At 38.1% G+C, this 23936-nt stretch overlaps 1 protein-coding gene across 3 annotated transcripts in view; it reads left to right on the plus strand.

Annotated features, from left to right (window-relative positions):
• Positions 1 to 23936, plus strand: part of cep128 (centrosomal protein 128) — an 80238-nt gene that overhangs the window by 43805 nt on the left and 12497 nt on the right. For 2 of the 3 annotated variants that reach the window (XM_042504011.2, XM_042504012.2), the window contains exons 20-24: positions 7516 to 7565; positions 9125 to 9148; positions 13928 to 14005; positions 16392 to 16505; positions 19454 to 19562. In XM_042504011.2, the coding sequence (XP_042359945.2) occupies positions 7516 to 7565; positions 9125 to 9148; positions 13928 to 14005; positions 16392 to 16505; positions 19454 to 19562 (375 nt within the window). The remainder of the gene's footprint in view (positions 1 to 7515; positions 7566 to 9124; positions 9149 to 13927; positions 14006 to 16391; positions 16506 to 19453; positions 19563 to 23936) is intronic. The other variant, XR_006106646.2, reaches the window with a different exon arrangement.

Below are 23936 nucleotides of genomic sequence, written 5' to 3' on the forward strand. Positions count from 1 at the left end.
TATTTTCTACTTTCATTGAGTTGTTTTTTTTAACCAACGTTATTCCTAATCATAAATATCAAATATGCATTAATTTTCAGATTTTTTTGCCTTTCAGTGCCATTTTTTTACCATGATGCTACTATGTTTTTAGAAAAAAAAACACACAAAAAATGAAATATTCTCAATATATCACATGCAAAGTAGATTTTTTTTTACAATAATTAGCAGCAGCACTGATTGTGACAGGTCACCCAGTGGAAATAGCATGTATTATCTCCATATGCCAGATATGCTAAAAATGTCATCAAGTGGAAAATAGCAAAAAAATCCATGTCAAAAGCCCAGAATGACACCCAGAAATAATACAAGTCATGTTTTTCTGCTTTGATGGCTGTGGGATCAAAAATGTCAGTTTGAATGGGTTTCAATGGAGCATTTTTTTACCTTAACAGTCTGAATGTAACTATTTAGTTTCCACAGTGTAATTTAGACTTATTGTAGGAGCTGAGCTGCAAATTCACTGATTACACTCAAATACACAATCTGGACTAAATGTATGCCATATGCCCAAACACAGCCAAAAAATGAAGAATGAAAAGCACATTAAATATGCCAAACAGTCCCTGAGGGTTAAAAAATAACAGTCACACTTTGGAGGCAGGTGAGAGGCAGCGTGTGGTGTTTTGTTGTTGTCAAAGCAAACAGCTCTGCATCATGTGAGACTAATCAGACGACGCATTCTTTATTAGGCAGCTAATGTCTGATTATTAAAAACACTGAAGAAGAATTTCGGGTGATGAAACGGCGTGCATACTTACCATAGGAGCTCTAACTGTGGCTGCTGGACCGATGGTTGTTTTGACTGAGTCAGACGCAGACTTCCTTTTTTTAATACAATCACACCATCATTAAAAGCAATAACTGATTTAATAGCTGCATATTACTGAGGGGTTTTTGTCACTGAGCGCTCTGTGTGTGTGTGTGTGTGTGTGTGTGTGTGTGTGTGTGTGTGTGTGTGTGTGTGTGTGTGTGTGTGTGTGTGTGTGTGATGCGATGCTTGTTAAAATGGCTGTCTGAGCCTGTTCCTCTGCATCGGATGCATTTTTTTGAGGTTTTTTTCAGGCAGCGTGCACTGGCCTGTCTGTTTATGATTACAAATGTTTGAGAAGGCATCTTAATGTGTGTAAACTTTGAGACTTCTGTAGAAAATGGACTTGTTTTTTCCCCCGTCCCGAGTCCCATTTTTGACTGAATTTCTTCTAATGAGCTGTAACTGCCAGAGGAAGAACGACTTGTTTTTAGCGCTTCATCTGAACAATGCAGGGAAATAGGCCTAATTTGTGTTCCATTAACGGAGAGAAGGAGAGTTAAAAGACGCAGTGAGACCAGAGAGAGAGGCAGAGCGAGACATGGACAGGGAGATGGAAGACTGTGCAGAGACAATCAACTGTCCATCATTACCTCCGCCAAGGAGCGTTTGTTGTCCGTTCGTTTGTTGGCTTGTTTGTTTGTCTGTTTTTCAGCAGAATTACACAAAAACTGCTGGCCTGATTTTAACAAAACTTGGTGGAAGGATGACAGCTGTGGCGGTTTGGATTTTTTCTTTTTCTCAGCAGTTTGGTGGTTTTGAATGTAACTATAGAAATGTCTGGTTTATCAGTGAGGTGTATGAACTGCAGATTGGATCATCTGTACAGAGCGACAGGAACACAGACTGTTAAGTGCTAAAATATTCGGGACATGGCCGCTGCCATCTTGCACCAGTGATGTCATTTGGAGCCGCAGTCTATGCAGCAGCGATATCTGCAGTGTGTGAGAATAGAATAGAATAGAAGATATTTATCTCTGAAAGGGAAATTCGGGTGTCCAGCAGCTCAAATTATGAGACAATACACTATGTAAACCTTAAATACAAATCCTATAAATAGAATAGAATATAAAATATGAATAAAGGTGAATGAACGAGTGAAAAATGAGCGGAAAAAAGAGGGAAACAGAACAATATTAACAGAAGCAGTGTGTGTGTGTGTGTGTGTGTGTGTGTGTGTGTGTGTGTGTGTGTGTGTGTGTGTGTGTGTGTGTGTGTGTGTGTATTCATCAGAAAAACGGCACTTGAACAAACATCAGGGAGACGACCTGAAATGATGCAAGTTCTGCTCGGCAGTGATCACATTTTTCTGCGTCCGTTGAGTGTGTTGATGTGTTTTAGGGGGTTCGAAATTCTGAGAAACACCAATGAAGGTTCAATTTCTTTTATTTTTGCTGCAGAATCAAACAACTGCAGCTCAGAGCCCCAGCAGCTTTCAACAGACGTACAGAGGTTATGCTTGCAGATTTTCACATCATAGGAGACGTTATTATTGTCCTCGGTGTGGGAGGGGGGGATCGAAACCTGGTTCTTTTGAGGACCCAGTTCAGCTTTTTTCAAAACCTGAAAATCAGTAACATTTGAGCTCATCAATACTGCTGTTGAGTCCTGGGGGTCATTACATCTTGAGTCATGTCATTTCAATCCAGTCATCGGTCTGTTGGCTGAACGTACAAAAAGGTCTAAAGTTTGGCTAAATTTTACCGAAGCAAAAGATAAGGAGGAAGAGAAAAGCAAGTTATGTTGCAAAATAATTTCTTGCAAGGGAGGAACACGACTTCCATGGCCAAAAACATCAACATTGTGCATCGAATTTAACCTAAATTAATTAATTAAACCTTCAACTGTCTTCAGGTCGAAAAAACTCCTTCAACTCCGTCAGCTGCTGCTGTGGCACAGTCGGCACATTCTTCATCATCATCCACTCACAGCAGCAGTGGTAAGCTCGCCCAAACTTTGTAGCAAGACCCGTCAGTTTTCCAATGTTGAAGTCCAAGTTGAAATCTGCACGATAAGAGTGAGTTAAATAAAATAAACGAGGTTCAATGAAATGACCATTAGGCAAAGGAAAATAAAACATCATCATGATGTCTTCAAAAGTAACATAAAAAAAAAGAAAGTTTCTAGTTTTTGGTGAGAAACTTGAATTATGCAGTTGTTTGGGTGAGAGATTTCGATAAAAAGCGATAAAAAAGAGCGATGAAAAACGGACAGTAGAAGAGTCTGTTTATCGTCCTTTAATGAGCTCTTATCAACTTATGATGCATAATTAAAACTACTTTCCACAAATGAATAGAAAAGTATTGATAGTGGTATCTGTTATCAGTCTGGCATCATCAAGGATTCTCGATAGTAGTATCAATATCAATAAAAATTAACGATCCCAATCGCTACCTTACAATAGTAATACCAATAATATATTTATATAGCACCTCTAAAACAGTTGTTCACAGAGTGCTTTGACAGACAAAGCAAAGGCATGAATAATAAAAATGAACAAACTGAGAAAGGCCAGAACAAAATGCAAAATGTCAACGAGAATAAAGCAAATAAAAGGAATAAAATGAAATAAAGCAGATCACACAAAAGGCAGCCAAAGTACTAAATGTAATAAAGAAGATGAAAATAAGGTAGTGCAGGTTTGTGCCCAGAGTGCTCCTTTAGTTTCATTCTGTTTTTTGGCTACAGCGGGAACATTACACCTTCAGATAACATCTGATGATGCAGCCTCGTCCCCACACTTCACTCTGGCCGTAGAGCCAATCAGCCGTCTGACAGGAGTCGTCTTGTCCGTCTTCACCGCCGGCTGAAACACTGATACGGTCTCTTTAGTAATTAGAGCTCAGAGTGTGTGCGCCACAGCAGCTAAAATATCTGCTTATCTGAATTGAAGGTGTGCGAATTAAGATTTTATCAGCTGTGCTTTGAGTGCGGCTCCTCGGTAATACGGCCTGTCAGTGATTCTGTTGTAATATTTCAGAGCAAAACAAGATGTACAAATATCCCTCCCACGCATCAACTCGCACGTTATGATGAGCCGTAATGACATGATGCATTTACAACAACACACTGGATAAGTTTACTCGCAACTGACTCTTGTTTTTTTGGGAGGGGGTGGGGGGATGCCGCCGTTCACATTATCAAACAGGAAATTGTACTCTCAGAGGATTTATTTTCCTTAAACCTACTTGTCTGCTCATCTCAGTAGATTAACTGTTAATGCCAGCACTCTGCACAGCCCTCGTGTGATGTGCAGTAATTGTCTGGCAGTGAATTTATTACTGTCAGATTGTGGCTGCAGTCTGTGTGATTTTTCCTTCAGAGATTTCATCGTTTACTCCGAGCTCTCTGTTGGCCTTTTCTTCTAAAACAAGACTGTGAAAACTGCAGTTTTAGTATTTTAGGGCAAAGTTTGAGGTGAGATGTGATTGAGTGTGAGTCAACAGAGACAACACCTCTATGCTAAATCTGTTTAAAGGTAGATTTTAACAGATCAGCCAGAAATTTCGCTTTGTGTCTAAAGGGATAGTTCACCCCGAAAATGAAAATGAGTTAATATCTGCTCACATTCATGCCGATGGAAAGTTGGGTGAAGTTTTATAATCCACAAAACGCTGCCAGGTGTTTCACTCATCTATATTCAAACATTATAAATACATTACATAGGTCATCCAATAATTTTGTATTTTAGTAGTTGATATTAGTTTAAAGGACATTTTTTTAAAAAAAAGTGTGTATATAGCTGTGACTCCTACGCTGAGCTCTCATTCTTATTACCAGGGGCAGATACAGTGATTGGGGGGCCCGGGGCCCACAAGCACATGACCTTATTTTCACCCTTTCTCTAACTGGGAATTGGCAGCTACAGAGGAAGTAGGCAGACTCAACATTTTTCCCAAAGTAAAATGATTAATAGCACAAAAGTTGGCCTTTTATCAGCACAACGTGCTTAAATTTACCTGAAGTTTGTTTAAGATGGCGCTTTTCATTTTCATATAATACTGGTAAGTTTAAATGAATAATAATGCATCATATGTTTTTTACGCTCCAACAAACCATGGTCAAATAAAACCGTGTCAGTGAACTATGTGGGCAAAAAAACAAACCAAAAAAAAGCAAAAAAGAAAATAATCATTAATTAATCGTCATCGAGGGAAAATGTTCAATTAACAATTAATTGTGATATTGACTCGAGGCATAATCGCCCAGCCCTTATTCATATGTGTGTGTGTATGTGTGTATATATATATATATATATATATGTATATATATATACTGTATATATATGTATGTATATGTGTGTATACATGTGTATGTTTACTTTTTACTTTTTAAATTTTATTTTATTTTTTTACTTTAAGCATACTATTTTAAAGCCGTATCATTCAGCTCTAATCTGGCATGAATTCAGGACAGTCTGAGATCAGACTGCTGAAGTAAAAATGATCTAATGCGGTTGTCGTTTCACTGGAGACATTTAGATCCAACTTCTAACTTTGTTAATTCGGTTGATACCTTAAAGGTTTCGACCTAAATTTGCACACACACTCATATAGACTCCCTGCTGTCATTAAGGAGACATCAGCATGTTGCTCTGTATCAGTGAAGAGCTTCTCACATTATGAAGGTTGTGTCTGATTCTCACTTCTCATTGGCTGACTCATGTTTGAAGCCGCCATAAACATCGCAACAGTCACTTTAAACAACAAACTAATCAAAACACAGAACTTTACACAATAAATGTTATTGTTAAGTTGCTTTATGATATCAACTTCATAATGATTAAAAAAATTAATGTTTTGACCATTTTCTTTCTTTTTTATTCTCCCCATTATGTTTTTCCAGCATTTCATTAAAACAGTCAGTGCAGAGCCTGTTTTGTTCAGCATAATGCAGAGCGGAGTAAAGTCGAGTAAATATTGTGGCATTTGCTTAATAAGACTCTATTGCTAAATGAAATCAGAGTTATTCCTTTGAATAAACACCTCATTAAGCAACCAGCCAGTGATTGTAATTAAAAACAATTTGCTGTTGCAATCAACAACAAACACATGCAGAGTTTGTCTCTCCTCCACCTGTTCGAGTAAAAATAATCTACGAGCAGCAAGCTGTGTTTGAGACATGTCGGGATGGACGTCATTCATCACGTGATCAAACTGCTGTGTGTGTGTGTGCTGGAAGGTTTAGAGACTCGGCCTGTTTTCTTCATCCTTATTGATTAAAACGGATAAAACCGATCATCGAGCGGCGTGCTGCTGCTGCTGCTGGTGTGTGTCTGTCCCACTTCACTCGTTCTGCCACTAATCCTGATCCAAGTCGTTTAACCCTTCGAAACCTTCTGAGCAAATTGGCTGGATTTCTTTCAGAAACATGGCAAGAACACAACAAGCAACTAATCAAGAAACTGGCCAAAAATTAGCAAGAAATTAGAAAAAAAAATTACAAGCAAATCTGAAAATAAGCAGCAAATAAGAAAACAAAAAAAACGAGACAAGTTAAAATAAAGTGCAATTAAAAGCCCAGGCTACTTTTTGTTTAAATCATTTAACTCAGCAGGTGTCTATATGGACAGGCTTTTAACTCCTTTCACACAAAACTGTTGTTCAGCAAAGATAGAAAAAAAAAGCAAATTATTTAATTAACCCTTTGAGACCTCCGCAAATGGGCTCTATTTGTTTATTAATTTATTTTTCAAAAACATGGGAAAAATGAGCATCAAAAGAAGAAATTACCCAGAAGTAAGCAAGAAATCTGTGAAAAGTACAAGGAAATTACCTGAAAATTTGCCAAACAACCTAAAAAAAAACCAACAGAAAATGAGAAAGTTAAAAAATAAAATTTAATTTAAAAAATGAGAGAAATGACCTGGAAAAAAATGCTAAAAAATTATAATAATTCTGCAAAATTATTTTAAATCTATAATTGTGATCATTATGAATATAGTTTGATAGACATTTTCCCCTGACTTTTTCTAAAATAGTCTTCTACATCTACTTTTTCTTTGCATCTGTTGTTTACTATGTAGATAATACTACACTTCTTCTTTAGTGCTCATGGTGTCAGTAAAATTAACTGAATAATTGAATTGTAGAGACTCTTACCAAGTTAACGATGTGTGTAGCGTGTCCATATTGACCAAAGTTACATATATGCATATTTGTATGTGTGATCTAAGCAGCTAATTATTGTTATCTCCAGCAGGTATCCAAAAACCCGTTTTTTTAACATCCAAATAACTTTAAAAATGAACTGCATGGTAACCAGACTGAGCCTCTAATTAAAAGGCATTATTTGTCAAAATGTGTCGCCACACCGGACTTGTAAAAAGGACTGGGCTCATGGCAGAGTAATTCAACATAAATGAAGAATAAAGTCTGCAGTAATTGTTTAGAGTTTAGTTTTAGAACCTTATCTCTATTTTCCCAATGTTTAGTACCTAATTATGTAGATATTTTCAGGATTTTTAAAGTGTTTCTAATCCTGGATGGCAAATTTCCTTGAATCTTTTTCTTTTGCATGAGGTTAAAATGAAAACACAAAGTATAGATCTCACATTACAGATGGAGAATAAAGTCGACATATGCCTTAATTGAATGTCAACAGTTTGACACTGTGCCGGCGAATCTGCTGCTTTCCCAACTCATCAGCCGTGATGTTTCTTTCAGAGCTGCTGGAGCGAAGTCGCAGGAAGGAGGAAGAAATGAGGAGCCTTCAGGTTAGCATTTTATGTCTTTATTAATCCTTATCTGTTTGTGTCTGTAAATCTGCACCGTAAACAGAAGATTTTTTAATATCCAGCTGGCCTGATTTCAACCACGCTGCCAAAACCAGACAGCTGGTACTATTTTTATTTATACAGCACGCTGCCTTCAAATCCTTTTTTGCATATCTGTTGGGGTGTTTCTCGAGTAACTGCTGGGCTTCTGAGTTCTGCTACAAACATTAGCACACAGCCGCGGGCCTGACAGACTCCTCGCAGCCTTGCTTGGACAAGTAGCTAATTACTGCAGACACGAGGCCTTGGAGTTTAAAAGCCACCAGAGACCTTGTCTCCGTCTCGCAGCACCACAGCAGCTACACTTGGCAGGCCACCAGCTCACCTAGTCTGGATTGGACTGGCCCCCAGCGCCTCGCCGACCCTTTGCTCACCATTAAACAGCAAAACACAGACCCGCACACACACAGCAAAGTGTCTGCTAAGCATTCGTTCTTTCCAAACGTGTGTTTGTGCACCCCAGTGTGTGTGCGTGTTGTGTGTGTGTTGTCCCATCTGTGGCTGCATGATGGCACCTGCCAGAGCTCGCATGCAATTAATCAGCCTTCTCAGACCCAGCCGAGCTTTTAATTATGAAGGATGAGGAGAGAGAGATGTAGAGAGGGAAGACGGATAGAGTGAGAGACGTCGACGAGTTAAAAAAAAAAAAAGTCGGGAGGGTGGACTGAGGAAAAGAAAGTCCCGTTGTTACAAAGTGACAACACATTACAGGCGGAGGGGGAGCGGCAGCCGGCCGGGGGGGAGAGCAGGTGTGTTTTTGAGTGGCAGATAAGAGGCATAGCATCACTTATGCATCGTTAGAGAGGGAACATCAGTCAGGAGCGGGACGAGCGGCGTGCAGTTTGTCTCTGTGTGTGTGTTTGTGTGTCTCTCAGTGTGTGTGATAAGAGGCCTGTTGTGTGCTACAGACTCCCCAGCCCCCGCATTTCCTTCCCTTGTTACCTATTTGTTGGAACACTCTATTCCTCTCTCCTGTCACTATTCACACACACACACACAATAATACACACACACACACACACACACACACACACACACACACACACACACACACACACACACACACACACACACACACACACACACACACACACACACACACAATAATACACACACACACACACACACACACACACACACACAATAATAGACACACACACACACACAATAATACACACACACACACACACACACAATAATAGACACACACACACACACACACACACACACACACACACACACACACACACGCAATAATAGACACACACACACACACACACACAATAATAGACACACACACACACACACACACACACACACACACACACAATAATACACACACACACACACACACACACAATAATACACACACACAGGGTTTCTACCATTTTAAAATGTTATCTGGACTCACGGTCTGGTTCGTTTTGTTAGTTTGAACCTTGCTTTGGCGTTGGTTCTTACTTTATTTCTAATGTTTCTGTGTTTTTGTGTCTTTGCAGGATCGTGTTCTGGATCTGGAGATGGTAAGGTTTGATTTCTTTGTTCAAAATAATGAGTACAGTTAACGCAGGGTTTCCCACATTTATTCATGGCAGGGCGCTACTTATAAAACTAGGGATGTCACGATCCGAGCATCGGGAATATTTAGCTCGCAGAGCCTCTGATCCTTTGTTTTATGTCAGCTGTCACACAGATACTTTTACTTTGACGCAGAGCAACACAGAGCTCCGCTCCACTAAACTCTGTCTCTCCTCTCTGCTGAACTTAAGAGCAGCAGCTGAGCCGTGCCCACCGCAAAACATCATTAACAAAAACAGTGTAAGACTGCCTATTTACGTCATTTACCGAAATTATGAGCACTCATTTCATTTTATCTCAGCTGCGTTTTGCTTTCGGCTGTAACGCACGGTGTTTCTCCGCTCTGCTCTGAGCAGAGACAGCGGTGTGCAGCTTCCTAAAGAAACACTGAACACTGAGAAGAGAAATGAAAGACCTGTGAGCAAAAAGCCAACATTTCTTATTTATTAATGAAGAGTAATCAGCCCCAAAAAATGTGCAGATGAAGAAAAGAAGCAGTCAACTGCGACTACGGATCATTCAGGTGCATGAGCACAGCTCTCTGCCTCACTCAGACGCGCGCGCACACACACACACACACACACACACAGCAGGGGTTCTGCAGGACTCCAGTCACATTTTGGAGCACTACTGTAATTTGAAAATACTATTAATATATTATCTCAAGAGCTAGTAGATGTTTCCAGCTTACAGTGAACTTAATGAGTGGTGGTGGGAGTAGTGCGAACAGGTGAGGCGTGTGTATCTGGAAAGTTCGAGTCGCGACTATTTAGTCACATTTTGCGACCACGGAGCACCAGTGCGACTTGCAAATATCAGTAATACATGAACCGGAGTGCCGTCAGTTTGTTGCTGCTCACAGGGAGTGAATCCTCGGGTTTAAGACGCTGCGGTGTCTGTTTAAATGTGCTAACGCTGACAACAAACTGCTGACAACAAACTGTTGACAGGAGGCTTCAAAGCCGGCAGCAAAAACATCGACACTTACGGACTGAGACGAGCCAGGTCCTTCAAAATAAAAGCACCATGGGTCCTCGTTTGATTTAATTACAACAATACGTCTTAAAACCCCATTATAAAAGTGATTAATTTAACTTATATCCTTATTTGTTAATTATTATAACAGCTGTTTTTTAACTCAATTATTTGACAGTAGCTATTTTTACTTTATTGTACTTTATTTGACATTATTGTAACTGCGGTCCATTCAGTATTTTTTATTTTAGGAGTTAACATTAGTTTAGAGGACATTTAAAAATGTAAATATTTATCGTGTATCGCAATATAGCTTTTAAATATCGCAATATTATTTTTAGGCCACATCGCCCGGCCCTACGTGCTGATATTCTCATGCATCCTTGGCGTGAGGTCTCACATTTCGATTATCTAATCAGATTTGATTTTAGCGTGGGCCTGCTCAAGCTGTGCAGATCCTGCTTTGATTTTGATAATAAGACAGAAGCTCATTTTAATGGCTTTTCAGTGTAGATTGTGAATGTGACATGGTATGTATGCTGAGGTTTATAGAGCTGGCAGTAATGAGATGCCCCGGAGTTATTAAATTAGAAGTGGTGTTGACTTTGAGCCTGACTCGGTGCAGCTGTGTAGGCATGTTCACCTCAGGCTGTGTTTGTTTAGCAGCCCGTCGAGGCTAACGCGGGGTTAGAAATGATTGCTTTAGTCAAGGCTCAGAGCTCTGTTAATCATCATAAGTCTTGCTGACGGGGTTAAGAGAGGAGCTGTACTGACAACGCAGTATTGACCTCAGCGAGGTCCGAGCGGTTAACGTCCACCACCAACATCCTTAATCAGCGATTAGATCACAGAAATTACCGAGCTCTACTGAACGCCGATATTGACCCGAGCCCTTTTTACTCTTTGAAATAATAAATAAATAAATCTGTCTAATGTGCACTGTCCATCCATCACAATTATGTGGCACGCTTGGCCACTTCAACCTTAAATTAGCTGTCGTGAGGAAGAAGAGGAAATACCTCCGCCCACCGTTGAGTCAAATAATTTCTGCTTACCACAACAACAGAGAGCGGCAGGATGCATCGACTCATCCGCCGCTCGGCTCGGGCGCTCGGGATCAACCACAGAGTCTCAGCTGTAAGTCAGCTCAGTAAGTCCGTTCAGTGTAGCAATCAGCGTGACACCTCGTAACAGCCGGCTCTTTTGATGCTTTAATGCTCCGCGTGAATGGGAACTGGAAGCTATTGAAATGCGCAGCGGAGAGATGAATAGGATGGAGAGCTCGAGCGGTTACTTAATCAAAGGTTGCTCTCAGCTTGAATTGATCAGAGTGTCTGACTTCATGTCTGTTAACATGAAGGTTTGAAGGGGAAATTTATTAACTGCATTCACAGAAAAAAAAATTTAAGATGGAAAAAAACAAGCACCAATATCGCCTAGAGGTTTTTATTAAACAAATACACGACTAAAAATTACATCTTTCACGTCCTTCTTGTTACCGGGTGGTTTAAACCATTCAGCATCAAAAGAGGTAAAATTATTCTACATTTCATCAGACATGCCAAAATTTTGTCCAAATTCCATTCAGTAAATACAAATCAGTGTCCATTTCCTGCCCCATTAACCATCTAACAATCCAAACCCTTTCAGATTTATCATGTGACTCTCGGCTGGCGCTCGACCCCCAAAGCATCGGAATAAACAAAACATAAAGTAGTTAAGGTGGATTCTGTATCAGTGCAAAATGCCCGATTCAATGTCTTTGTTATCCATCATTTCCCTACTTTATAATCCACATTTCCACATTAATCCACATCCTCAGTTTTCCCTAAAAGACAGCATCGTCCGCTCATTACGTCACGTTTCCGTCTTTATTTTTTAACCCTTAGAGCCTGCTCTAATATCACACTTCGTACACTGCTCACAAAACGCACTTTTTAAAATCAGTGTAAAAGTATTATACATAAATATTATTTTTTTGCTTTCATTTTGTTTATTTTTGTAACCAACGTCAGTCCTAATTATAATTATCACATATTAAATAATTTTCTGAATTTTAACCCTTTAAATGCCAGGTTTTTGTCATGATGCCACTAAGTTTTAAGATGAAAAAAAAAGAATTAATTTTGACATACTACATGCAAAGTAGACTTTTTTATTATCACAGCCTCATTTTTGAACATAATTATCGTTTGTGCAGTGTCAAATACTCAGACTTGTACCGCTCTGCACACAAAATGCGCTTTTCAAAATCAGGCTATCAAAAATAAAATACATTCATATGATTTTCAACTTTAATTGAGTTTATTTTTTTAACCATCATCAAACCTAATCATAATTATCAAATATTCATTAATTTTCAGAATTTTAAGGTGGATACTATATTAGTGAAACATGCCCAATTTCGATCCCTTTGACATCTATTATTTACCTGCAGCTTCGTCCATTTTTCCACATCAATCCACGTCCTCAGTTTTCCCTAAAAAACAGATTTGTAAACTCATTGAACTCTGTTGCCGTCTTCAGTTTGACTTTCACACTTTTCACAGAGATCGCACCACAGAGCTGTGACAAAGTCTCTTTTTTAGACTGAACCAAACGACATCGGCATCATGTCGCTCCAGTGTGGGATTTTAGACAGCATGCGCACCTCGCCGATGCAAAGAGGTGTGAAAAAAAAATCTTCAAAAATATAAACTCTATATGAAGCGGTAGATGTAATAGTAAATGAATATGTGGGAAACTCTTGGATCATTGCATCCCAGCAGCCTGTTGAGATCTATTATTCAGTCAGTGACAATATGGAATCACTCTTTGTAAATCTGAACATAAAAAGTGATTCATTTAAAAATGCACTCGAGCTTTATGTGGGCTGAATGCAGGTTTGTTGTGCATACGGATGAATGTTTACAGTTTATTTTAAGTGGGCTGTATGTCTTAATATTCCACATTGTGTTTTATCATGTGGGAGGACATAAATAATACAAAACAGTATCAGCTGTGCCCCCTCGTCGTTTGGGCATTTCATCCCAGATTATCTCTGCAAACACAAAGAGCTCAGCAGCCGCCACAGAGCAGTTAGAGCCCACGGACAGCTGATCCAGCTGTGCAGCCGCCGCCAGTAATCATCCCTTCAGGTGACCCAGGACCGGGAGCGATTTTACTAAATGTGTGTTTCATCGATTGTTTCTTCCCCGCTTCTCCTTCTCCTTCATCTTAGAGTGAAACAGGGAGGCAATTAAGGGAATTGGGATGCAGCCAAAGTATTTATCTGTGGACATTTCTCCATTTGATATTTAGTTGTTGCACTGTCGTGCTCATCCGTTAAATGATAATTATTACTATATGATGTTGGGGGTCTTTACTCTTTTTTTTAAACTTCTTGGTCACATTTTAGATGCATTATTTTTGAATTTTTAAAATTTATTTATTTATATTTTTTATGCATTTTTTTATGATTTTAGCACAAATGCAGATCAGATTCAGAATTTAGACAATTTTATTGATCCCAGATGGGCAATTCAGTTTCGCAGTTTACCACTCATAACAAACAGTTCAAACACAGCAGCAGCATTTTGACGTCATCATCGAGAGCTCAGTTAAATGGTTTTACAGTGAGTCATGTTTGTAGTTGTTACAGATTTAAATAGTTTGAGTTAAATGACTAAATATCAGTGTCAGACAAACCAAGAAACTAAAAATGCCATTTAAATGAACAGTTTTTATGTGTTCATGTGTGTTTTCTTCAGAACACGAGAGTCGCTCTGGATCACTTGGAGTCGATTCCTGACAAACAGTGTCTGATGGAGAACTTCAAAGATTTGGAGGTGGGTCCATTTAAAGACTCATTTTTTTCTAAATAAGGTGCGTTAAAAAATGAAAACATTAAAACACATCAAATGAATATCATGCAGAAAACCACTAAATAATGTCCTCTTACTGTCATCAGTTAGTGTTAAAGCCAGGGCTGGACCATACGGCAACAAATAATATAGCAGTATTTTTTTCCGTATTAATGGATGTTTAACACAATATTTAATCTGATTGTGCTGCCAGTTTGAAGAGCATCATGATAATGACTGAAGCCAGAGGATTTTAGAATATAGTTTATTTAATTGTACAAAATAGAATAACATTTGACTGTGCAACAATAAAACCAAATTCACACACACATAAATAAATAAAAAAAATAAAAACAAAAAAAAAAACCAAAAATCAGGAACTGAGGAAACACCAGAGGTAGGATAAAGCCTATAAATACAAAGATAAAAATAAAGAAATAGGCAATAATAAATAAATAAAATGTTTGGTTTTTTTAAACCAACATCAGTCTTAATCTAATATCAAATATTCGTTAGTTTTCATTTAACCCTTTAAATGACAGGCTTTTGTCCTGATACCACTATGTTTTAGATGAAAAAAAAAACACAAAAATGTATAATTTTCTAAATGCTAAGTAGATAATTATTTTTTGATGATCACAGTCTGGGATATGTCAGTGATCAGCAGCTACATTGATTGTGACAGGTCACCTAGTGGAAATAGCATGTATTTCCTCCATATGCCAAATATGGTCAAAATGACCTCATCAGGTGGAAAATAGTCAAAATGACAAATTCAGAGTCAAAAGCCCAGAATGACACCCAGAAATAATACAAGTCCTGTTTTTCTGCTCTGATGGCTGTGGGATCAAAAATGTCAGTTTGAATGGGTTTCAATGGAGCATTTTTTGACCTGAACAGTCTGAATGTAACTATTTAGTTTCCACAGTGTATTTTAGACTTATTGTAGGAGCTGAGCTGCAAATTCACTGATTACACTCAAATACACAATCTGGACTACATTTAGGACATATGCATCAACACACACACAATTATCAAAAAATGAAAGATGAAAATGGCACAAAATCATATAGATGGCATTCAAATAGTTTCATAGTAAAATATTTCTAAAATATCTCCCTACTTATCAACTATATGTAAACATTTAACATAATAAAATGGTGTGGTCACTGCAGACCGTCACTTTCTGCGCTTCGGCGCTTTAACGATATCCAAACAGTTGATGTGGTGTTAGCTCGTCTGTCAGCACCTCCTCAGCCCAGAGGGATGATGTGAGTTCACTTCCAGCTGTGTGGCTGTGAAAAACAAAGCAGGTGTGGATTAACAGAGAGCTTCGAGTTCCTGTTGCTGCTGTTCGGCTTTAAATTTAGGAGCTCTGTTACAGTTTGATTGTTTTTGACTCAGTTTGAAAACTTTCTCATCCTACATCTTAGCAGCACTCTAAAACATATATAATATATAATATATTCATATATAATCAGCGCTGCCTACTTTTACTGCAGTTTATAGAGTGATTGACAGCCGTGTCTTTATGTTTTTATTCACAGATATACTTACGGTTATTCGTAGTCGGAGTCGTTATTGGTTCAATATATGGAGTTCTTGCTGACGCTCCTCCTACATGTAAACATGACTTTTTAAGATTTTTTTTTTACTATTTAATTTTTTCTTACCATTTTATTTCATTTAAATCTTTTCCAATTTGAATGTAAAGCTGCAAGTTTACCCACTTTTTTTAAAGGGCAGAATTAATTGAAAATAATCAAAAAATAGGTAACAGTGACAAGACAATTATATTTATATCTATAATAATTTTGTATTTAGATAATTTTACAGAAAAAATAAAATACTTAAAATGAAGACTTTTTTAAATTATTTTCAGCGCTTTTTCAAGGCATTGTTCTTGTTTGTTTTTTCACTCCTTTTTCTTCCATTTATTTGCTTGTTTTCATGTCATTTCTTTTCGTTACTTGTTGCCTGCACACAATATTTTTAAAAGAAATAAAAAACAATTTGCTCAGGTTTCAAAGGGTTAACTGACTTAGAGAGCGACTCAGGAGACGGTCAGGAGACTGTGTTTGACCTGTAACATTAACGGCAGCGACAGAGCGTTCGCTGATTTTTCTTATATTTACTTTAAATTTATTGTTTAAAATGCTAATTGAAGCGTTCAATAAATAGATTTCAAATTGCGCTTGTTGGTTGTCGGCTGATTTACATTCCAGCACTTCACAATTAATACGAGTGTGTTAAGTTACTCAAAATGCCCAGCTCCAATATAGTTTCAGCCAATATGAGGTAAAAAGTTATTTCTAGGCGGGCGTTTCGTCTGGCTGGTTACAGTGACGCAGCCTTCGTTTTGTGCCAACAGGAGTCTCAGCGGCAGAGGGAGCTGGTCGAGCAGCGCTACACCAAATACAAAGAGATCGTCTGGGACCTGCAGCACCAACTGGACGAGTCCAAACGCAGGATCCAGGAGTACAGAGTACTGCACACACACACACACACACACACAGACACACACACACACAGAGTCCAGTCGTCTAGAAAAATGAGCTCTCTAATGCCCTACAAGAGCCGCACTACCAAACAACAGCCCACACTTTTTTTCTATTTCAGTCACTAATTGCGGCGCTTTGTTCAAACAGCAGCCGTTTGGACGAGCATCGCCTGACATGAGAGCCATTTCTGAGTCGAGCTCGCCCACATCAGTGCCGATGTGTGCAGCGCACCTCATTTGCAACTTGTATGAATAAATGAATAATTCCTGATGCTGGTAATGCATCACGGGTGGACAGAGAGGGACAAGCTGGCACAAACGTACGTTCAAACTAAACCTGAGTTATAAGCGTGTTTGTTAATTGCTGCAGTCATCTTCGAAGCTTTCAGGGGAACCATCAAGACGTCATTGTTGACAGCTGATTGCCATCAGCAGTTTGCAGCTTCCCCTAAACAGCCGTACAGTCACTTTTTAAATAGTTTTAATCTGCCAGATTACCCCGTCGGTTTGCCAAATGAGTCCCGTGCTGAGTGATAAGTGGCGATTGCATTAGCTTAATAGCTGCTGCCCACCCGGGGTTTGTTTAAGGAAAACGGATGGATGGATCGTCCTTACAAGACTTCCATCTCAATCAGAGTCAACAACAACAAACAGCCTTCGCTCTGAACGGCGGCTCACAACAGCAGTGTGTAAAGCCGCGTTCAGACGGGATTATTTGTTGGCCGTCGTTACAGGATATCTGTAATGTTAATAATCTATAAACACATGATAAAAGAAATCTGTAATATGTTTCTACCTTCAAGAGGCAGCAGTGACTCGGCAGGCCTTTCAACACAATCAAAAAATATTAAGAGATATGTGTTGAGGCCCGGACGCTCGTGGCTGCATGTTTACAGGCAAATAAACATCTGCAAAAACAGCTTTTATCACACACATGGCCGCAAACGCCGCATAGAGGGACTCAAATCACTCACGTCCCAAACAGAATATTTTATCACTCTGTCGAGCTCCTGGGATGCTCAAACAAGCCGAATCTGGCCCACTACTGGCATTTAAAGGGGCTTTGAATTTGTTTTTGTGTCGCCGGTGTGCGCCGTAAAGTGTGTAACTGTGAGACAAACCTCACACAGAGACACTCACACTGTTTGGTTACTGCTTTTAAATTGTGAATTTTATGGGACCAAACGGTGTGGCCAGATCCTCTGTCTTTCACCAACACATGGACAGACAGAGAGAGTAAAAGCTCGACCAATGTTGGTTTTTCAGGGCAGATACGATACCTTTAATTAAGTTAATGAGACCAATAACCGATATTTGGAACCGATTCATTTGATATTTATGATTAGAAAAAAAATTAACTAATTGAAAGTAGAAAGTGAAAAGATTTAAAGTACATTTTGTGTGCAGAGCGATACAAGTGTTTGTAATATTAGAGGGGGCCTTAAAGGGTTAAATATCTTTCAGCTGTTTTTCAGACAAAAATTAACAATTCGAAGGCGTCACCTCAGACGAAGAGAAATTGCAACAAGCATTTTTTCACTTTTGCCTGATTTATATTTCCCTCACAGACTAAATTATCAAAACATAAATCAAAAAAATAGTCTGCAGTCTCCACTTTAACCCTTTGAAACCTGAGCAGTTTGGTTTAATTTCTTAAAAAAACACGGGGAGAAGGTATCATCAGGCAAACAAGACATGGCCCAAAAATTAGTTAAAAATTAGCTAAAAATAAACAAATAAATAAATAAAAATAATAATAGTAATCTTTATTTATGCAGGACTTTTCAAGCTCAAGCACAAAGCGTTTCACAAGTAAAAATGTTTACAGAATAAAATAAATGACACCCATGCAGCGCTCCCCTGCCCACGAATGACAAAACCAAAATTAAGAACATTAAAACCCAAATAACAAAATAGAAATGTGTACAAAAACATATGAGGTTGCAAGGTTAAAAAAATACAATTTCCTAATAAGTAAATACATTTCATTTCCCATTTTATTTAGCAGTTTATTCATTTTCATATTTATTTGCTTATTCATGTATGTATTATTTTCTACTTAATTTAATCCCCATTTTATTTTCCATTTGACATACTTTTTTAAATTGATTAAATTTATTTTTGTTATTATTTATGCATTTTTTAATGTGTTAGTTTCCCTATTTGCCTCCACAGGCAAATGAGGGGGGCTGGTCTGTGTGTCACGGGGGTTTCAACTTTCCGCCTATTGTAAAATGATACATAGATAAATAAATAAATAAAAGAATAAATACATTTGTAAAATGGGAGTTCAAATAAAGAGGAAAATAATACATAAATTAATAAGCAAATACATATGAAAATAAATAAATTAATAAATAAAATGGAAAAATAAATGGGCAATTACATATATTCATTTTTGGCATTTTCATTTATTAATTGAGGCATTTATTTATTCATATTTAATTTTGTCAGTTTCAGTCAGGAATAAAGAAATTACATGTGGGTGACTCAGTGATTTGTGTGACTCCTCGTGACGTTGGCTATTTAAATATCCTTTGACAAATATTTCCACAAACTGAGTGAACTGCAAGGTTTCTCTACAATACAACTTCTCATGTGAATAAAAAAACAGAACTGTAGTCCTGTTAATTAATATTTATTGTTATTATAACAGCTTAAACTTCATTCTTAGCGCGTCTATCATCAGTTATCTAACAAACTCAAACCAACTGTCTTTCACGATAAACTCAGTGGACAAACTACAGTTTTTTCCTGTGACGTCTCTCCTCCTTTCATGATGGTAAATGTGTTGGACTTAAGTTTCTGACTTCCATCTACTGAAAACAAAGCAGAGGCACATTTCTTTCAGGTGTGTAAATGTGCATGACGGTCTCACAGTGCCGCTGCAGACCTTCAGCCTTTAACAGCTCTTGTGTCTTCTTGTCTTCCAGGACGAGAAGCTGGACGCCACCTCCAGGAGCCTGAGACTGGCTGCTCTTTCCTCCTCCATGAAAGGCTCCGGCACTCTCCGTAGCAGCTCGCCGAGATCCGACACACTGAGTGAGTATTTAAAAGCTACAGGCGCTGCGCTCTGACAGCTTATCTATCAGCTGTGTTGATGGTTGTCATGGTTTCCTGCATCGCCAGATGATTAGAAAACGTGTACCGATACTTTCAAATGCGCACCTCAGGTCTGCACAATGGCGGCTAAAAAGAAAATCCAGGTTACAGCTAATTCCAAAGCACAGCACATCATTATAAAGCTTAAGTTGTGATATACATAATTACACACGATGGATTTCTGTCTGAAAACACTGTCACTTCTCCGTTCAGTATTTCGACACCCGGAGCTCAAACTTTCCATCAGTTCTCTGCAAGTGTGTCTGTCTGTATCACTGCCAGTGGCTCGGAGCCAAAATCACTTGTAGCACTTTGCTAAGCTGCTTACTGATGTTTGGCACAGTGTGAGAGGAGCGTACTTTTCTGTGGCTTTTTGTGTCTGATTTACCGCCAAGAATTATAGTGTCCAAAACATATCTGTGGCTGTTTAACACGAGTGTTAATATACAATAAAGTTATCACAATTATTCCTGACTGCGTTGGCAGGAACAGTACGCGCTATTCACTGAAGTACTTCTTACATTGGAGTCTATCAATTAATGATCAAAGGCAGTATAGTACTCCCTCATGTTGGACTGTGATTTACTTTATTATGACTTTTTTATGTCTTTTTGAACAACATGCTATAGTATGAATTTTTGTTCGCTATTTTGGACGACATGCTACAGTATGACTTTTGTGCTATTTTGAACTACATACAAAAGTATGACTTTTTTGTGTTATTTTGGACGGCATATTATGCTATGACTTTTTTGTGCTGTATTGGATGACACACTACACCATGAGTTTTTTACGGTCTTATGGACATCATGGTATCATATGACTTTTTATGGCATTTTGGACATAAAATAGCATGCCAAGACACACCATGGCATATCATTTTGCAAAAACTACCAAAAACACCATAAGATAGCATGTCAAAAACACCAAGGCAATAGTATGGCGACAAATGTCAAAATTTGACATGTCCCAAAACCAGCTGGAAACTGCATCAAATAGCGTGCCATGGCATAGAATTTTGCAAAAACTGGAAAAAACACCATAATATAGCATGTCGAAAAATCGTCTGAAAACACTAAAAACACCAAGGCTAGTATGGCTAAAATTGTAAAATTTGAGTCCCTAAAACAGCTGGAAACCGCATTAAATAACATGCCCGGACACGCAATAGCATAGAAAGTTGCAAAAATGGCCAAAAATACAATAATATAGCATATCAAAAATTTGCCCAAGAAAAAAGAAGGCTATAGTATGGTAAAAATGTCAAAAAATGACATGTCCCGAAAACAGCTGAAAACAGCATTAACTAATGTATCTAAACACGACATAACACATAAAGTTGCAAAAACGGCCCATAACACCACAATATTGCATGTCAAAAACATGACCCAAAAAGTAAAGCAAAGTGTCCAAAAATGACATGTTCCAAAAACAGCTTAAAACAGCATTAAATAGCGTGCCGAAACATGCCATAGAATAGAAAGTTGCAAAAACGGCCAAAAACACAGTGATATGGAATGTTCGAAAAAATGACCCAAAAGCAAGTAAGACAAAATGTCAAAAAATGCCATGTTCCAAAAACAGCTGAAAACAACTTAAAATGGCATTAAATAGCGTGCCGAGTAACACCATAGAATAGAAACTTGCAACAACGACCAAAAACACAATAATATGGAACGTCCGAAAAAATGACCCAAAAAAGCAAGGCTATAGTAAGGCAAAATGTCAAAAAATGCCATATTCCAAAAATAGCTAAAAATGGTTGAAAACCTCATTAAATAGCGTGCCGAGTGACGCCATAGCATAGAAAGTTGAAAGAAAGGCCCAAAACACAATAATACGGAACGTCTGAAAAAATGACCCAAAGGCAAGGCTATAGTAAGGCAAAAATGTCAAAAAAAGCCATGTTCCAAAAGTTGCTGATAACAGCTTAAAACAGCATTAAATAGTGTGCCAAGTAACGCCATAACATAGAAAGTGGGAAAAACAGCCAAAAACACAATGATTTGGAACGTTCGAAAAAATGACCCAAAGGCAAGGCTATAGTAAGGCAAAATGTCAAAAAATGCCATGTTCCAAAAATAGCTAAAATTAGTTGGAAACCACATTAAATAGCGTGCTGAGACACGCTTTAGCATGGAAACTTGCAAAAACAGCCAAAAACACAATGATATGGAACGTCCGAAAAAATGACCCAAAGGCAAGGCTATAGTAAGGCAAAATGTCAAAAAATGCCACATTCCAAAAATAGTTTAAAACAGCTTAAAACAGCATTAAATGGCGTGCCGAATCACGCCATAGAATAGAAACTTGCAAAAACAGCCAAAAACACAATGATTTGGAACGTTCGAAAAAATGACCCAAAGGCAAGGCTATAGTAAGGCAAAATGTCAAAAAAGCTATGTTCCAAAAATAGCTGAAAACAGCCTAAAACAGCATTAAATAGCGTGCCGAGTAAGGCCATAGAATAGAAACTTGCAATAACGGCTAAAAACACAATAATATGGAACGTCCGAAAAATGATCCAAAAAGCAAGGCTATAGTAAGGCAAAATGTCTAAAAATGCCATGTTCCAAAAATAGCTAAAATTAGTTGGAAACCGCATTAAATAGCGTGCCGAGACACGCTATAGCATAGAAAGTTGCAACAACAGCCAAAAATACAATCATATGGAACGTCCGAAAAATGATCCAAAAAGCAAGGCTATAGTAAGGCAAAATGTCAAAAAATGCCATGTTCCAAAAATAGCTGAAAACAGCTGAAAACAGCATTAAATAGCGTGCTGAATCACGCCATAACATCGAAAGTGGAAAAAACAGCCAAAAACAAAATGATTTGGAACGTTCGAAAAAATGACCCGAAGGCAAGGCTATAGTAAGGCAAAATGTCAAAAAATGCCATGTTCCAAAAACAGCTAAAAATGGTTTAAAACCGCATTAAGTACTCTGCCGAGACACGCCATAGCATAGAAAGTTGCAAAAACGGCCAAAAACACCATAATATGGCATATCCAAAAAATGACCCAAAAAGCAAGGCTATAGTAAGGCAAAAATGTCAAAAAATGCCATGTTCCAAAAACAGCTAAAAATGGTTTAAAACCGCATTAGGTACCCTGCCGAGACACGCCATAGCATAGAAAGTTGCAAAAACGGCCAAAACACCATAATATGGCATGTCCAAAAAATGACCCAAAAAGCAAGGCTATAGTAAGGCAAAATGTCTAAAAATGCCATGTTCCAAAAACAGCTAAAAATAGTTTAAAACCGCATTAAATAGCGTGCGAGACACGCCATAGCATAGAAAGTTGCAAAAACAACCAAAAACACCATAATATGACATGTCCAAAAAATGACCCAAAAAGCAAGGCTATAGTAAGGCAAAAATGTCAAAAAATGCCATGTTCCAAAAACAGCTAAAAATGGTTTAAAACTGCATTAAATAATGTGCCAAAACGTGCCATAGCATAGAAAGTTGCAAAAACGGCCAAAAACACCATAATATGGCATGTCCAAAAAATGACCCAAAAAGCAAGGCTATAGTAAGGCAAAATGTCTAACAATGCTATGTTCCAAAAATAGCTAAAATTAGTTGGAAACCGCATTAAATAGCATGCCGAGACACGCCATAACATCGAAAGTGGAAAAAACAGCCAAAAACACAATGATTTGGAACGTTCAAAAAAATGACCCGAAGGCAAGGCTATAGTAAGGCAAAATGTCAAAAAATGCCACATTCCAAAAATAGCTTAAAACAGCTTAAAACAGCGTTAAATAGCGTGCCGAATCACGCCATAGAATAGAAACTTGCAAAAACAGCCAAAAACACAATGATATGGAACGTCCGAAAAAATGACCCAAAGGCAAGGCTATAGTAAGGCAAAAAGTCAAAAAAATGACATGTTCCAAAAATAGCTAAAAATGGTTTAAAACCGCATTAAGTACTCTGCCGAGACACGCCATAGCATAGAAACTTGCAAAAACAGCCAAAAACACCATAATATGGCATGTCCAAAAAATGACCCAAAAAGCAAGGCTATAGTAAGGCAAAAATGTCAAAAAATGCCATGTTCCAAAAACAGCTAAAAATGGTTTAAAACTGCATTAAATAACGTGCCAAAACGTGCCATAGCATAGAAAGTTGCAAAAACGGCCAAAAACACCATAATATGGCATGTCCAAAAAATGACCCAAAAAGCAAGGCTATAGTAAGGCAAAATGTCACAAAATGCCACATTCCAAAAATAGCTTAAAACAGGTTAAAACAGCATTAAATAGCGTGCTGAATCACGCCACAGAATAGAAACTTGCAAAAACA

This window comes from Plectropomus leopardus, chromosome 16 (assembly GCF_026936395.1).
Source record: "Plectropomus leopardus strain MGB_pleo_1.0 chromosome 16, ASM2693639v1, whole genome shotgun sequence".
Classification (NCBI taxonomy): Eukaryota; Metazoa; Chordata; class Actinopteri; order Perciformes; family Serranidae; genus Plectropomus; species Plectropomus leopardus.